Raw genomic sequence first — 17,005 nt, forward strand, 5'->3', positions numbered from 1 at the left:
TATTTCAGTGGGTTTATAAATTCTTGTTTTCTGGTTAATAGCCATACAATGCTGTTTATTTTGAATCATGAATAAGCACTCCAAATGTTCTAATAATGCCATAATAGAACTGAGAGTTTCAGAGACTTTAATTATTTTGCATATTCAGACACTAAGAAAAAAAAAAGTACCAAATGCAATAATTTTTAAAAAAGCATTTTTAAGATAACCTTTTCGTGATTTTAATGGCAGCCCCATACACTGGTAAATTCTCAGTGAATTACTGTGGCTTACATCAGTGCAACATTGCTGGTATACACATGTGCTGAAATCTTCCTAAATTCTTCACCTGTTTTTTGTTTCTGGACAGCTCAATGTGCTCTAGATTTGGTGGTCACAGAGTATAAATGTTAGCTTTTGTGAAGAACACTCCAGCATTGGCTATGAACCTGAAATCTATGTCTCCAGATTTAAATATTTTCATGAACTGAAAACTCAAAAAGCATCCTAAGTAGATGAAATTGTATTTAAATTGTCAACTTCGCTTGACAACAAGAATGACATAACTTCACCTTCCCATACATACCAGTGACTTAAGTAGTCTGTTTGTTTTGGACTTTAAGTTTAAACATCTTTTGAGCTAAGTTTCCAAGATGCCAAACACCTTCCATTTCTGTCAGTAATCAAAACCAATGCTAAACAATTCTGAAAATCAAACCTCAGGTGTCTCACGCTAGGCATCTCAAAAATCTTTTCAAAAAAGACTCAAACCTGAGCAGCTACTCAATATTTTGTTTAGTGTCATTGAATGATAAGTGGTTTCATGCCTTATCTACACACCCTTTTCATATAGCCTTCAAACTGTGCTCTGCAAGACAGAATTATTAATTTTCCTCAAGGTTTCTCCTATCATGCTCATCAATAATATCTAACTGTTTCAAAGCATTAATGAATCTATCTTTATAACACTGCTGTGAAGTAGGAGGTCAGTATCAGTGCTAGTTTTACAGACAAAGAAAAGTATGGGAAAATAGAGATACAGAGAAATAGAGCACAACCATTACTTTGTGTCTCCAATTCAAGATGAACCTGAGCATTTAGCATTTTTATTCCACAGCATTTAAATGGGAGTTGTGGCTTAAACATTACAAATTAAATTAACACAACAATTTCATAACATTTAGCGTTTTTGAAATCGGACTCCTGTGTTTCAAATTAGGAATTGAGCAAGTTAGGAAAATATAATCAATGTCCATATTTGAAAAATCAGGTGCACAGAATCATAGAATAATTTAGGTTGGAAAAGACCCTTAAGATCATCAAGTCCAACCATCAACTTAACCTACTAGGTTATTATCATTGCTAAACCTTGTTCCTCAGTGCCACATCTACACATCTCTTAAATACCTCCAGGGAAGGTGACTCCACCACTTCCCTGGGAAGCCTGTTCCTACGCTTGACCACCCTCTCCATGAAGAAATTCTTCCTATTATCCAATCTAAATCTCCCCGGCACAACTTGAGGCCATCTCCTTGCATCCTATCACTTGTCACCTGAGAAAAGTGACCCTTCTTCATTCTAATCTTCTTTCAGGTCATTGTAGAGGGTGACAAGGTCTCCCCTCAGCTGCCTCCTCTACAGACTAAACAACCCCCATTCCCTTGTATGTCTTTCTTTCTACTCCTTGCACCAGAGCTTTGTTGCTCTTCTCTGCCAATCAACACAATCTGTTCTTACTGTCGACCCCCAACTTTAACAGTCTGAATATAGTTATAAATATCCAAGATAGTGATCCCCACTCATCCTAAACAAGAACTCAAAAAAAAAAAAAAAAAAAAAGTATTTCAAACCTTCCTAAAGTTGTTTGGGTATTTTAAAATGAGGGATATACCAGTCTTGAGTATGTATTCTGAAGCATATCATTAAGTTAATCATTCTTCTTCCAGAACAACTATACTGACTACAGTACAAGAACCTCCAATATTTTTTAGAAATTTGAAATTTGCCACAAAGACTGCTTATAGCCATATATAATAATATAGTCTCAAATATATATATATAATAAGCCTCAAATGTTTAAAGAAATACTCTGGTGAGAAATTCCTACTTCACTTTTCAGAAAAGACTTCTGGTAAAACTCTGAAATCATACTTTGGTAGAACAAAAATAATAATAAAAAACAAACCTACATTAAGATTAAAGAACACCTAGTATTAATATTTATAAACACAATGAAAATGTGTTTAGACTCAAAAAATACCTAAAGAAAAAATCAATTTCCAAAAAACTTAATGCTTTTATAATGAGTATTTGTGAATGTTTGCATATCTGTTTGTGTATAATGCTTGCAGATTGATGTCCTGTGATAGATGACTGAACCAATCTCAGTGTCTATGACTATTTCAGATAACTCTAATGCAAAAGTCCCCTAACTGACAGTGACTTTGAATTATGCTTTTAACAGCATTCTGAGCTTTACACAGAAAAAAAGCCATCTAACAATAGCCTAATGTCTGTTTCTCAAACATAATACAAACACTAAAAGTAATAAAATCATTCTTAGCTACCTATCCCCAAAAGATCACACTTTTAGAAGGCAAAAGAAGTAAGCATTTCAAATGTATAAAAAATAAAACCCTAGATAATCTATTGTCAGATAAATTAAGTGTCCTTAGAAACAGACTGAGTTTGAGGAAATATGCTATATTTTAAACCAGGATAAGGAGATTTGATTTTGCTTAGCAGGGAACCTGATTACGTATGTAAACCTTAACACTGATCAAGTGCTGCAGGCAGAAAAAAAGATAAATAAAGTCTTGGATGTGGATTTCATATGGGAGAAGCATGCATTGAATGTCTGTTAAAAGGTTTATTTTAAAATAAATAACAAGCATCCTTTAAAAAGAAAACACAGATGTATTTAAGAAAGATGGACTTCCAGATTTTCCCCCGTCTGGATGTACGTCTACATGTACAAGGTTCTGTATTAAATTACCTTAATTGCTATTAAGAATTTCCATTTCTATCAAAAAGAAACAATACACAAATTATAATTCAAAATCTCCTTCTCCTAACTTTGTAGAGTTTAGTATGCGCAAAGTAAAATTTCTTTTACAAGCATCATATGCTATCAAAGAGAAAGAAAACTATTTTTAGTTTGTTCAATAATGTTTGTACAAAAATAATTTCTAAGAAATGTTAGGGATTAAATAAACAGACTGTACCATGAACATCGTCCTGAAGTTGTTTAAGTCAGTTAAGAACTCCTCCACAGAAACTTTCTTCAGATCGATGGCATAATATCCCATCACGTTCTGATACAACTTTTCCATGTTCTCATGCATCCGTGAGAGTTTCTGAAAATCTTCTTTGGCATGAACTAGAAAGCTGTACGCTGCTGTTAAGGCTGCAAGAGTTCTCAGTAAATCCTGTCAAATCCACAGTTTTTCACTTAACATAGATCTGTGTTTCATATACATTTTTCATTTGCAATAAATAAAGTGTCAAGATAATTCCTTCCATGTCATATACACCTCCTAGTATTTTCTGCTTACATTAGCGCTCTAAATAAATTAGGGTGTTTTCATCAATTTTTCTCTGCCACTTTTTATTTAACGATTATCCTGCTAGCAGGTAATTTAATATGAAATGTATGGGACTAGTCTAACTTCAAGCACTTTTTTTTCTTTTTCTCGCTTAACATAAAGGTTTAGGTATATAACTAAGTAACAACATTATTACATTTACCCTCCAAAAAATCTTCCAAACCAACCAAATAATAATACAAATAATAATAATTCTACCTTAGATGAATCTAAAAGTATAGTTTCCAAGCCTGTTGGAAGAAGCTACTCAAGTGAATTCTCTTTCTCTCTCTTTCCCTAGTCCTCCAGAAACTAATCTGACGTTTCATTTAAAAACAAATGTACGATTTTTTGTAAGGTCAAACACATAATTTTGGTTTAGGTAAATTAGAGCCTCAGAACATATTTTTAAAATATACTCATGTTAAAATAAAGAAATTATTTAATTTGATTAGAACTAGTATCTAACTTCACTGAAACATATGCCATTTTGCCTCATACATAAAAGCAAGATGGTATTTAGGTAGATATCAATAACTAAACTGAATATTTTATCATATCAAGAAACACTAATCCTTACTTAAAATAGAGTAAAACCAGAAATTTTAATAAACAATAATATTAAAAATATAAAATAAAATAAAAACATGAAAGATAAAAACCTCATCCTAACAGCTTTCTAAAATGTAGCAACAGCAATGCATCCATTTTTATTTCTGGTGTTTAGGTATAGCAGGTATTTATGCTTTCCAAGACTATTTGCAATGTCAATACAATTTAATTAAATTAGGTGGAAAACAACAGAACTATTTCTACAAGAGATAAGCAATTTATAAAAAGCACCAAAATACTGCATAACATAAATGAAATCAAATAAAAAACAAACACATTTATTCAAGACGTGATTATATAGTTGACAAAGTAGAAACTCAAAGAAGAAATAGTGTGTGTAGGTATTTCCTTATGTAGGACAATTTCATAAAGTGTTTAATGGAATGTCAGCTAAATAAATATGTCTGTTCCCTTATTTTCAAGCTGCAGGGAAGCATGTATAAGACAAGAAATGACAATTTTACCTTTTTCTCCCATTGCCCCTATCAATTATTGTAAAAGAGAATTTATTGTGTATGGGTAAGCCCAGCTTAAACATCTCTATGCTAACACATGTAGTACGGGGAATACACAAGAGGAGTTAGAGATGTGTGCAGGCCTGCAGGGCTGTGACCCCATTGGCATTATGGAGACGTGGTGGGATGGCTCCCATGACTGGAGTGTTAGTATGGAAGGATACAGTCTCTTCAGGAAGGACAGGCAGGGGAGGTGAGGAGGGGATATTACCCTCTTATGTCAATGAGCATCTGGAGTGCATGGAACTCTGCCTGGGGATGGATTTGGAGCTGACAGAGAGCCAATGGGTCAGGATTAAGGGACAGGTGACATTAGAGTGGGGTCTGTTACAGGCCACCTGATCAGGAAGAACAAGTGGATGAGGTCCTCTATAGATAAATAGAAGCAACCTCACATTCACAGGCCCTGATCCTCATGGGGATCTTCAACCACCCCAATATCTGTTGCAGGGACAGTAAAGCAAGGCACAGGCAATCCAGCAGGTTCCTGGAATGCATTGATGATAACTTCCTTCTCCAAGTGATAGAGGGGCCAATGAGGAGAGGTGCTGTGCTGGACCTCATTCTCACCAACAAGGAAGGGCTGGTGGGAAATATGAAGCTAAAGGGCAGCCTTAACATGATTGATCATGAAATGGGTGACCATGTAATGGTGCAGTTTAGCATACCGAGGGCAGCCAGGAAGGAGCACAGCAAGCTTGCCACTCTGGACTTTGGGAGAGCAGACTTTGGCCTCTTCAGGGATCTGCTTCATGGAATACCACAGGACAAGTCCCTGGAGGGAGGAGGGTCCAAAGGAAGCTGGTTAATATTCAAGGATCACCTCCTCCAAGCTCAGGAGTGATGCATGCCAACAAAGAGGTCCAGAGAAGGGCCATGAAGATGATCAGAAGGCTAGAACACCTCTTCTTTGTGGACAGTCTGAGAGAGTTGGGGTTGCTCAGCCTGGAGAAGAGAAGGCTCCGGGGAGACCTCATTGCAGCCTTCTAGTACCTGAAGGGAAGCTACAAGAAATCTGGAGAGGGACTGCTTACCATGAAATTAGTGAAAGGACAAAGAGCAATGGTTTTAAACTAAAAGAGGGTAGATTTAGATAAGACATAGGAAGAAATTCTTTACTCAGATGGTGGTGAGGCACTAGAACGGGTTGCCCAAAAAAGCTGTGGATGCCCCATCCCTGGAGGTTGGAGGTGTCCCTGTCTATGGCAGGGGATTGGAACTGGGTGATCTTTAAGATCCCTTCCAAGTGAAACCGTTCTGTGATTCCGTGTCTATAAAGTATACAACTAATAGCTTTCTTTTCATGATTTAGAATTTATGCCAGAAAATCACGTGATATTGTTCTCAGGCACAATATTCAAATTAGTCTCTATGATGGCTACTAGCTGGGTCTCTAAGGGCCAGAGTAGTCTGATAAATATCAACTTTGTTTTGCTTTCAGTAGGTATAGATGCCATACAACAAGCAGGCCAGTATGTTTCTTTAATCTTCTAGGAAGGTAAAAAATCATACCCCCCAAAAAAAGTTAAAATTATCAATAAAAGGCATAACTTCATGTTATAAATGAATGATATGTCACTATACGCTAACAAGGAAACTTTGAGAAGAAATTTTTGTGACTAAAGTTACAGCTGTGCTAACAGAGTCACAGAATGGTTTGGGTTGGAAGGGACCCTTAAGGATCATCTACTTCTAATCCCCTCCCATGGACAGGGACACCTTCTACTACAGTCCATATAAAGTGCTTAATCTATTAAATTATTAAAACTGACTCCCCTTGAATATGTGATGCACAATTTTAAACTCAAAATACAGCATTTGAGAAAGATGTGCTACTGTGCAGTATTTCAACCCCTGACAAAATGAATTCTGAGATTTTTATTTTCCATTTGGTATGTTACGGGATACCCTAAGCTCTTGGCATTCTACAGAGACTATGCTTCAATTTAGGTATTTTTAATAAGCCCTCTTCCTTTTTTCCTTAAATACAGCTTTTGTTAGCCAGCACTAGCTAAACTGGAGACAACAGGGAATACCACTGAGCACAGCAATCCCAACTGTAATTATTATGAACAGGTTGATATATATGCATTATCAGCTACACAATTCATTGGCTTTGCATGAATGAAGACAGAAGTACAGCAGAGCTGCAACACAGGTGGGAGGAAAAGGAAATCAAAAAGTTAGTTATTTGTTAACTTTCTGAAGTGGCTTCACTTCATGGACTGCCTTTTTTCACTCATGGGACTACAGATCATCATTCTGCTCATTAATAGTACAGGAAAACAACGAAGGGATGAAATGAGTAATATATGTGGCAAAATTTCAAACTGCTGTATGTTTCTTCTTGCATATTCACGGCAGCTCTTCTCATGGTGGATTGCCTGTCTTAAATTTATACTGATTTTAATATATTGTACTATGTAAAATACTAATATAGTGTATGGTATCAAGACACGTAAAAGTAGCTGTTACTCTACAGCAGATAATGAATGATGTTAAGCCTGCCAAACATTTCCTCATAAGACCCCATATGTGCTACATGTGATTTTTTCACAAACTAACCTATGCATTAGGTGTAGAAAATCCAACAAGGAATATGATTCTGCATAAGAACAAAAGATTAACAGGTGCTGCCTGTATTTTATCAGAATTTCAAAACGGAACTAAGACTGCCACTACCCAGGCCAGCAATAGTCTCTATAAAAAACAAAGTAAACTTTTCAAAGGTTGGTGTAAGTAGACTGGTGTAAGTAGACTTTGAGGTCACTTCCCAGAATTTCAACTTTTTTAAAAACTAAAGGGTGTGAATTTTGCAGGGTTCCAGTTAGAATTTCCCACATGAAGTTCTTGGGAAAATATATGCAATTATCTGAAAAATACATGGCACAGAGACTTCAATTAATATAGATAGCAAGGTTCAACAGTAAAATTCCTTATCTGATTATAATAGTTCAAGAAATGCACACAAAGCTCTTTACAGGACAGAATGGTTGAGGCTGAAGATACCTCTGGATATCATCTAGTCCAACCTCTTCTGCTCAAAAAGCAGGATGAATTAGAACAGGCTGTTTAAGATCTTGTCCAAGAAGCTCTGAGTATGTCTAAGGGTAGAGACTCTACAACTTATCTGGACGAGTCCCAGTGTTCAATCACCCTTACAGTAAAATTTTCCTCCCATTTCTGTTTAAAAAAATTTCTGAATTTTCTTTTATGTCCATTGCTTCTTGTTCTCTCACTGGACACCACTGAAAATATTCTGCCTCTGTCATCTTGACTTCTTCCCTTCAGATATTTATATACATAGGTAATATCCTTGAGCTCTCTCGTCTCCAGGCTTTTGTGAAAGGTAGTTAAAAAGAAGGATGATTCTTACCTTCAATGAACTGTAGAATTCATCCAACACTAAACTCATAGAACAAGTCAGGTTACTGACAGGATGTTTCTTAATTCAGGACATCCTGAAAAGTCTCAAAGTCCTGCATCCATTCTACCGCAAATACAAATGTTTAGATTTTTAAATTAGTACCTTATGAAGGTTATTTGTCAAATAATACCTTTTCCTTGACTTACTCAATCCTTTTTATCTCTATACTAAACATAATACTAAAAGAAATTGACATATATATATATAAAGCCATATATTCCTTTATATATATATATATATATATACACATATACATATATACACACACACAGGAATTATACACTTTAAGTTAAATTTAAATTGTTTGCCAAAACCCTCTCTCTCATTACCTGTCCACACAGTCAACATCCCATAGAGCAACATGCTATCCTTTTTCACTGTAGTGGGTTTACGTGGCAAGGTTTTGGTAGCAGGGAGCCATAGGGGTGGTTTCTGTGAGAAAGATCTAGAAGCTGCCCCATGTTTGGGAAGGGCCCCATTGTTTTCCAGATCCGAGCCAATAAGCGATGTTGTTTTGCGCCTCTGTGAGAGCATATTTAAGACAGGGAAAAAACGCTGCACCACACAGCAGCCGGGAGAGTCAAGGGAGTGAGAGAACAGCCTTGCACCAAGGTCAGTGTAGAGGGAGGGGGAGAGGTGCTCCAGGCGCCGGAGCAGAAGTCCCCTGTGGCCTGTGGTGAGGACCATGGTGAAGCAGGATGTCCCCCTGCAGCCCATGGAGTACCACGGTGGAGCAGGGTTCCACGCTGCAGCCCGTGGAGGAGACCACGGTGGAGCAGGTGGCCCTGCACCGACGGAGGCTGCCGCCTGTGGAAGACCCCTGCCGGAGCAGATTCTGGGCCGGACCTGTAGCCTGTGGAGAGGAGCCCACGCAGGAGCAGGTGACCTGGCAGGAGCTGCTGCCCGTAGGGGAGCCAGGTTGGAGCAGTTTTCTCCTGAGGGATGGACCCCGTGGTACGGACCCATATCTGGAGCAGTTCTGGAAGAGCTGCTGCCTGTGGGAAGCCCATGCCAGATCAGTTCATCAAGGACTGCATCCCGTGGGTGGGACCCCACAGCACAGGGGACGAGAGTGACCGAGAAGGAGCGGCAGAGAAGAAGTGCTGTAGACTGACCATAACCCCCATTCCCCGTTCCCCTGCGCCGCTCGGGGGGGGGAGGAGGTGGAGGAGGGTGGATGGGGGGGAAGGTGCTTTTGTTTTTTTTTTCTTTGTTTTCTCACTTCTCTCGCTTGTTAGTTGTAGGCAATAAATCTTACTATCTCCTTATGCCGAGTCTGTTTTGCCCGTTACAATAATTATTGCGTGATTTTCTCGTCCTTATCTCAATCCTTGAGCCCTTTTCACATATTTTCTCCCCATTCCTCTTTGAGGAGGGGGAGTGAGAGAGCGGCTGTGGTGGAGCTCGGCTGCCCACTCGAGCGGAACCACGACATTCACCTAACCAGATCCTGTAATCTTTCAAAGCCCCTAGGATGCCAGGATATCTTACAGGTTTTGGTTTGTTGACACCGCACAGTTCAAACTATGTGGCTGATTGGATAAGCAGCAGTTTACAGGCAGCGTGTAGTTTCTGCTTGGCAATTGAAATGGTTTTCTTCTTCCTCACTTGAATCAGGCTTTGATTTGGCTAAGTACTACTTCTTCCCTTAATAAATTAGCATAAGCAACAGGGAAGAGGAACAGGGAACTGATCAGAAAGAAAGGATTGTATTACCAGAAGAAAGGCATCAACCAACTTACTGTCTCTCAGGTATTAGTTCCATAAACTTTTGTGAAAATTGCTATCACAAATGCACTCAATGGTAGGCTACAACTTGTCAAATTTCTCAGTTGCTACTTAGAAAATCATGAGATGTGAGCTGGACTGATATAGAAGATGTAGACTAAACTACTTAATTAAGCTTTCAATATGTAATTTAAGCACTCTCCATAAAGGCACTAAATTTTCACTTTGAACATCCAAGTGTATTTTGTTCACTGTGATTTTTATTGAACATTACATTGAATGGATTTAATAGTCTAAATCAATATAACTTCAATATTCTTTGACTGTCCTAATTAAAGAAAACGAATGAACTACAATAATGACTATCATTTCTTTTCAGCTAGTATACATAAGATGACTGACAAACCAGCACAATTTAATGTATAAGGGAAACATTCATAATTATAGACTTGGTCAATAAAAGTGCATCAACTGTGCATCTATCTGACTTCCTAAAGAAACAAGAATGCTAATCAGTTCATTAGGGGCCTCTGGGTTGTGATATTTAGTGACAGGATGTAATAGCCTACTTGTCCATGGAGCCTAATTGTACTCAGGATGAAAAATTATTTCCAACAAAGCACCATCCTTCCTTTTTCAGATTTCCTGCTGATTTCTTTTTATGAGCTGCATGCCTTTCAAGACTTCACCATCATTCAGCTTTCCTTGTCATAGGAATAAAAGTAAAGACAGGTCCAGGCTTCATCATGCTGTGCAGGATTATCTAACCTTTACATCAAACCTTTTTTGCTTCGTAATTTATTGAAGCTCCTGTTTTTCCAAAAGTGAGCTTCTTTAATTAGTGTGTTCATAGACGTTACTAGAAACCATATGAAACTTTACTGTTCTGAAATTACTGCCGTTCTACTGGGAGAGGTAGTAGGTGAGGGCAAACTATTCCTGTTCATGCCATTTTCTGTTCAAAATACTGTTTGAATAGTGTAATATAATGAAATATATAGTATGGCTGGTTTTACTTGTACTGATTTATTTTGAGTAAGATAAAATATTCATCTCACCTGTTTCTGACAGCAATCAATACGCAATGATTAGGGAAAACAAGAAGGAAATAGGGTAAGTATAGCATGGTAATTAAACTGATGTAGTATTTAGCTTCTGACAGTCTCCAGGTTAGTCATTTTCTGAGCTAAAGCTACCTCTGGGCTACTGTGTTTTAGAGCTCTAGACATACTGTCTTTAGTTAACTGTCTAAGCCTTATATGAAATTATTATCATTGTCTACAACATCTTGAAAGTAAATGCTACAGTTTAATCATTTGCTGAGAAAACTCTTCTGTTCGTATGTTCTACCCTTCTGGACAGTATTTTACATTGGTTATTTATAAATATGTATAATAATTAATAATTATGTTCCTAGCTTTATTACATTTTTTATTTATTTAAATTACAAGTTTTTTTTGCTGCCCAGGGAGATGGTGGAGTCACCATTCCTGGCAGTATTTAAGAGATGTGTGGATGTAACACTTAGGGACATGATTTAGCGATGGACGTATTAGGTTGATGGTTGGACTTGATGATCTTTTCCAACCCAAATGATTCTATGGCTCTATGATTATAACCACATCTCTAAAGGCAGCTGTATATTAATTTATCTGTTACTTCAAACCCTAGTCCTCAGCTTAAAAATGTAAAAGGTTATAGGATATTTTAAATGCCAGAATCATAATGTTTTTAGATTAAGAGGAGTCTAACCTTTTTCACAGATTTAATTTCTTAATAAACTTCATAGACCACACATCATTTTCTTAACCAAGCACAGACAGACTAGCTTTATTTCTGAGAATGCTGTCATGGATGTTTCCCTTTAACCTCCTAGCAATACTTTGCCTCTTGGCTTTCAAAACCACTCTCCAAGTTCTCTTCTACACTATTGGCTTCTTCAGATACAAAACTTATGTTTCACCCTACAGAGACACCATGCTGGTGGGTTGCAACAAATCTCTCAAAACCACATTGAGCTGGAAAAGAAAGGCACTGACAGCAACAACAACAAAAAACAGAACTATTTCACCAACAAAATACATGACCTTACAAAAATTAGTAATAACACTGAAAGGTTACTGATACCTCAGAGAGTCCAGAGAAGGCCTAAAGCCAAGTTGTATACACTTTGGTTGTAGCTAGTCTACTGAAGAGGGAATTGGCCCTAATGCAGCAATGACAAAAGCTAGTATATCCACTTGGCCTCAGGGCCTCTTGCCATCTTTTATTTAAGAGTATTAGATTAATCAAAAGCAACGAATAACTGTCTCCCGAGTCCTCCTATACATAGCAAAGTAGTCTTCCAGTTAGGTAATAACCTAACTATACCTACTAAGGAAATCTGAACTTGTCTCTCTATGTCTGCCAATATTTTTGCTTCCAGCATGTTCTTTGTGCCAAGCATATATGGCCAACACCTAGTATGGAGGTTTAAGTTAAAGATAAATTTTCTTGTAGAATGACCTTCCTGTCACAAGGTTTCTTATGAGAGAAACAGGCAGTTAAGTTGGCCGTAGGGTTTGGAATAAATAGTGAGAAGAGGAATTTTGACAAAAATAAAACCAGAAACCTGTTTTCATAAGCTATGAATCTCATTTCAGCAATACAAGAAATTTTGTTTTCATGGTTGCATGTACAAAATCATTCTCAATGGTAATGCATACACTGCCAAACAAACAAACTCAAGGTGATGTACATACTTCTCTAATATATTCTTATGAGAAAAATCAATTAAAGTCAAGTGTTTAACAGTCCTATTTTAACTACTTTTCACTAAGACACTTATACACAGAATAAGACCTGACAGCATTTTTCCCCTCATTCTATTCATTACAGATGAATAGTTTAATTAGGCTGTTCATGTATTTAGTTTTTGAGAGAAGAAAGTTATATTTTTTCAGAAATAAATGCTACAGACTAGATAAAAGCTAGGCAAAGACATTTAAAGTAGTGCAGTTAAACTACTTCTGTGTGTGTTTTTTTTTAAGGAATACTCCAAAGGATATAGACATTTTTGCTACAAACTTATCATGCTTATCTTCAGCAACTGGAAAAGTCTGCAAATCCTTCTCAAGCTGTTGGAGTTGCCTCTCCATATGCTTCAGGCTCTTCTCCAGGTTTTCTGCTGAGACTAAAATACAGTACATTAACTCTGTTAACACCTTAAGTGAGAAACATTGTTTGTAAAATATGCAAGATAAACCCTTATCCAAATCAGCATACATTTTAAATTCTGAAATAAAAGCAGACTGACCAAATTACAAGATGAGGGTAGCCACTTTCCAATGCTCAGTTCTCGCTTACACAGTTGCCTCATTCTGATTAGATGAATGCTGTTTGAATGCTGAATTTTGTTTTATTCTTATGCTTAAGATATAGTACTGCTACTAACAGTCTGTTTTAAATAACCTGAGATATACATATGCCAGTCTGTCTCTTCTGATTAACTAGAGGGAAAGTTTTGAAATGACTCCAAGTACCACAGAGCTTTCCTAAATCTCATTCTGTTAAAACAGAAAAAATACCAACATTTGTATGGTAGATCATGAAGAAAATAAGACTCTCAAAAACAGAGAAAATGGGGTCATTAAACACCTGTGTTTGAAACTGAAAACTCAACTTCTTTGTTTGATAGCACAATACCTAATAAGAAACACAACAAAATCTACCAGAGCCAAAGTGCTTTTCAAGGTAGAGGGAAGTACAGACACTGAGGTGAGCCAGAACAACGTAGCGCTTAGGAGAATGAAAAGAGCAGAGAGAAAACATGAGGGATTTATAGCAGGATGCAGAAAAACTGTAAACTTTCTTTATCAGAAAAAGAGAAATTCAACTTCCAAACACTTGAAGGAATGCATGGAAGTTGAACACTTGACCTGTAAATAGTTGTTTAAAATATCAAGACCATAATGGTAAGATCAGGGTAACTCCTGTTAGCATGTATTCCAGCCTGGACTTACAGTATTGAAGTCAGTTAAAACTTATTTCCTGTCTGTTTATGAAGTAAAATTAACACTTCAACATGTTCCATTGAAAAAACTATTTAGAGAAGAACATACTTTGAATTTTAGTCCAATGGCACACCTTACTTTTTTTTCCATCATTTGTTCCGTTCACAATACCCTGTACCTATAAACATAAAGTTACCTTCATCTACAAAAACACTGGATAAAGCTTTTGACCCTATGAAGGCAGTAAGATCTGCAATGGATCCATGATTTCCTCCTGAGTAGCATTATGTGATAGAAAATGAGATACACTCACTGCACACATCTTTCTCTCAGAGAAGTCTGACAAGGGTCCCCAAATGACTGGATTAAAATGTTGCATAGCAACTACAATTCCATTCATAACAGAAAGGTTAACACAAGTATAAAATGATCAATGATCACCTGTGAAAATGCTAATGCAGCCTAAAAAAAGCCATTTCTATACAATCATCATTCTTAAAAAGAATAAGGGAATATAAATGTTCACATTATAATTTATAACTCAATTCAGTTTATAATCATAATTTAAAGAATCCGCTGTTTACTCTAACTCACTGCTTTCCAACGGTATGTCAGACATGGCAGATTTTCACTCAGTGATTGGCAAACCCCAATCATCACCAGATAGGTCATTTAGCTAGTTAAGAAACTGTTTCAGAAACAGAGCTAAAATTAGAATGTGCCAATGCTGACTACAGATGTGTTTCGGTCTTCACAGGTTTCAGAAACCAACCTGTTTTTAATATAAAGTCATATTTTTGCTGGCAAAAGAAGCCTTTGGGAGTGGGCACACATAACTTTAAGACACAAATTTACTTAGAAAGCTCCTAAGAAACACAGAATATATATCTTGTGCTTAATATTAACTACCAAAATCAGATAGTTAATATGATAGTTCTTCACAAAATAGCTTGTCTTGCCTTAAAATGAGTTCATAGCAGAAAATTAAGTTAACATACATAATATGAGAATGATAAAACCCAGCAAATACACAGGTTTAAAAAAAATATGCAGGTAGCTGCTGAGAAAGAGTCACTTGCTTTTTGCCAGATTAATAAAAAGGATCTCAGTGCCTAGAGCTGATTAACAGGCTGTATTATAACTCGGTGACAAAGCACTGAGATTTTCAAATTCTTGCTTTCAGCAAAGCCATTTTTTATTTTGTTTCCTTTAGTTCTTTTGACCTTGAACAGATATGTATTTGATCAAGAATTTTACATCTCTGCCTCATTCTGTAGCTGGTTGTTCTTTTTCTCTCTGTCATGATTTTAAGTCGTTCCTCAGTATAAACATTCAGCATTCCTGTCATTTCAGCAATGCACATCTACTAGATATATTTTTCTCTAAGACTATACTTCTGTTGATAGTCTCACATAGAGGCTAGCTTGCAACATATTGGTATGAGTTTGGAATTATTGTCTTAGCAACTTTAAATTAAGTGAAAATAGTTGAAAAAATGAAACTATAAGTCTAATCAGCCCTTGAAAAAAGATCCCATGAAATACTTACTGGCATTCACCCATGCCCTCTAGAAAATAAGGTAAAAAATCTGAAGTGACATAGAAGAATGGAAGAAGAGGAATGTGGGCTGGGGGGAACAAACTTTTACCCCTAATCCTGAGAGGATTCATATATAAACCCAAGCAAATCTGAAGTGAACAACTGATATAATATGTTTGGAAACTAAGTGAAAGATGAGGGGTTTGAATATTAGTGAGCCCACAAAAGCAAGTTGCTTGATGAAATACAATGCATGCGTGGCTGAAGAATATCTCATTTATACCCTCTGAACTCTCTTATCCTTGTCAAAAAAATTAAAGACAGTAATTAGACTTCCTCACTTTCTGCTTTTCAGGGTTGAAACAACCTTATTCTTAATGTTACCTCTCTTGATTCAGGTTTCCTAATACCATGACTATTCCAGAAGCCTCTGTACCTGCATCTGTATTAAAACCTCTCTACGTACCATTTCAGGCTCACCAGCCCTTTTAATGTTTGCATTTCTATTCCTGCTGGAAATACCTTATCTGATTATCTTCAGGTAAAATATCCTTTTTTCTTGACCAGAGCTCTTATTACAGTATCAAGATGCATGATCTTGTACTTCATACTATCGACTTTCATTTCTTTTACTCTACATCCTCAGGACCATTCAGTAATGACAATCTAATCTTCCTCTCCACTGACAATACTGCCTAACTGTATGTCAGATATGTTTGTTGCTTCGATACCGCAATTTTATTTTGTTGCCATGTTCCTTTTAGACAGCATTGTACATTTCTTTCACTTTTTATTCTAATGAACGATTTTCCATTTTACATTATATCAAGTGATTTTCTGAAGTCAAGATAGATTTCATGTGTCCAGAAAAAAAAAAAAAGTCAAAGCTAGCAAATTAGTCTATTACTTTTTCTATTCATTTTCATTTTATGCCATTCTGATTAACCTCCACGTTTGATTATTCTTTCCTCCAAAAACTTTCATATCATTAAGGTCAGATAAAGAGATGTGTAATTGCCTAAAATCAATCCTTTCTGCTCAGTTTCTTAGATGTTCTGTAATCATACAACCCTATTGTAGCCACAGTAAAACTTGGTAAAAATCGTACTTATTGAACTTTTAGTTCCATATTTCAGTTATCTCAGAATGCAGAAATGGAAAATGGTATTTACAACACGAGTATATGGAACTCTTATTTTCTTTAAACAAATTTCTATGGAAACCCTTTCCTCTCCCCCACCTCCAGATCATTATTCTTGCTTAAAACTAAAGCAATATTTCTTCTAGTTTTGTGACAACACCCCTTTCATCTCTAATCCTAGAAATAACTCTTTAAAGCAAAGCAGTACTACTTGTGTTCTCTTTCATTTATATTGCTGCAAACCTTCAGTTACTTTTTGCAACATATATTTCAGCTGGTGTTTTAGAAATCCCAAATGCTGCCCAACCTCTATGACAGTTTTCTTGGTCACCATCCCCATACCAATACAATCATCTTCTCGCCTACGGCTGTTTAGCTTTTTTTGTGCTATTCTGGCCACTACATTCTGAGGTGGAGAGAGTGACAGTGACATGCTGGTCTCTGGCCTGATGTGGAAAACTATACCATGCAAAAAAAGATTCTGACAA

General features: G+C 36.6%; 1 protein-coding gene across 1 annotated transcript in view; it reads right to left on the minus strand.

Moving 5' to 3' along the window:
- DIAPH3 (diaphanous related formin 3) overlaps positions 1-17,005 on the minus strand; it is a gene marked incomplete at both ends in the record, with an annotated part of 247,956 nt that overhangs the window by 77,589 nt on the left and 153,362 nt on the right. Inside the window, 2 exons of the mRNA XM_084295299.1 lie at positions 3,204-3,366; positions 12,891-13,017. Of these exons, the coding sequence (XP_084151425.1) occupies positions 3,204-3,366; positions 12,891-13,017 (290 nt within the window). The remainder of the gene's footprint in view (positions 1-3,203; positions 3,367-12,890; positions 13,018-17,005) is intronic.

The sequence above is a fragment of the Netta rufina genome (genome assembly GCF_964035555.1).
Source record: "Netta rufina genome assembly, chromosome: 1".
NCBI classification, from domain to species: domain Eukaryota; kingdom Metazoa; phylum Chordata; class Aves; order Anseriformes; family Anatidae; genus Netta; species Netta rufina.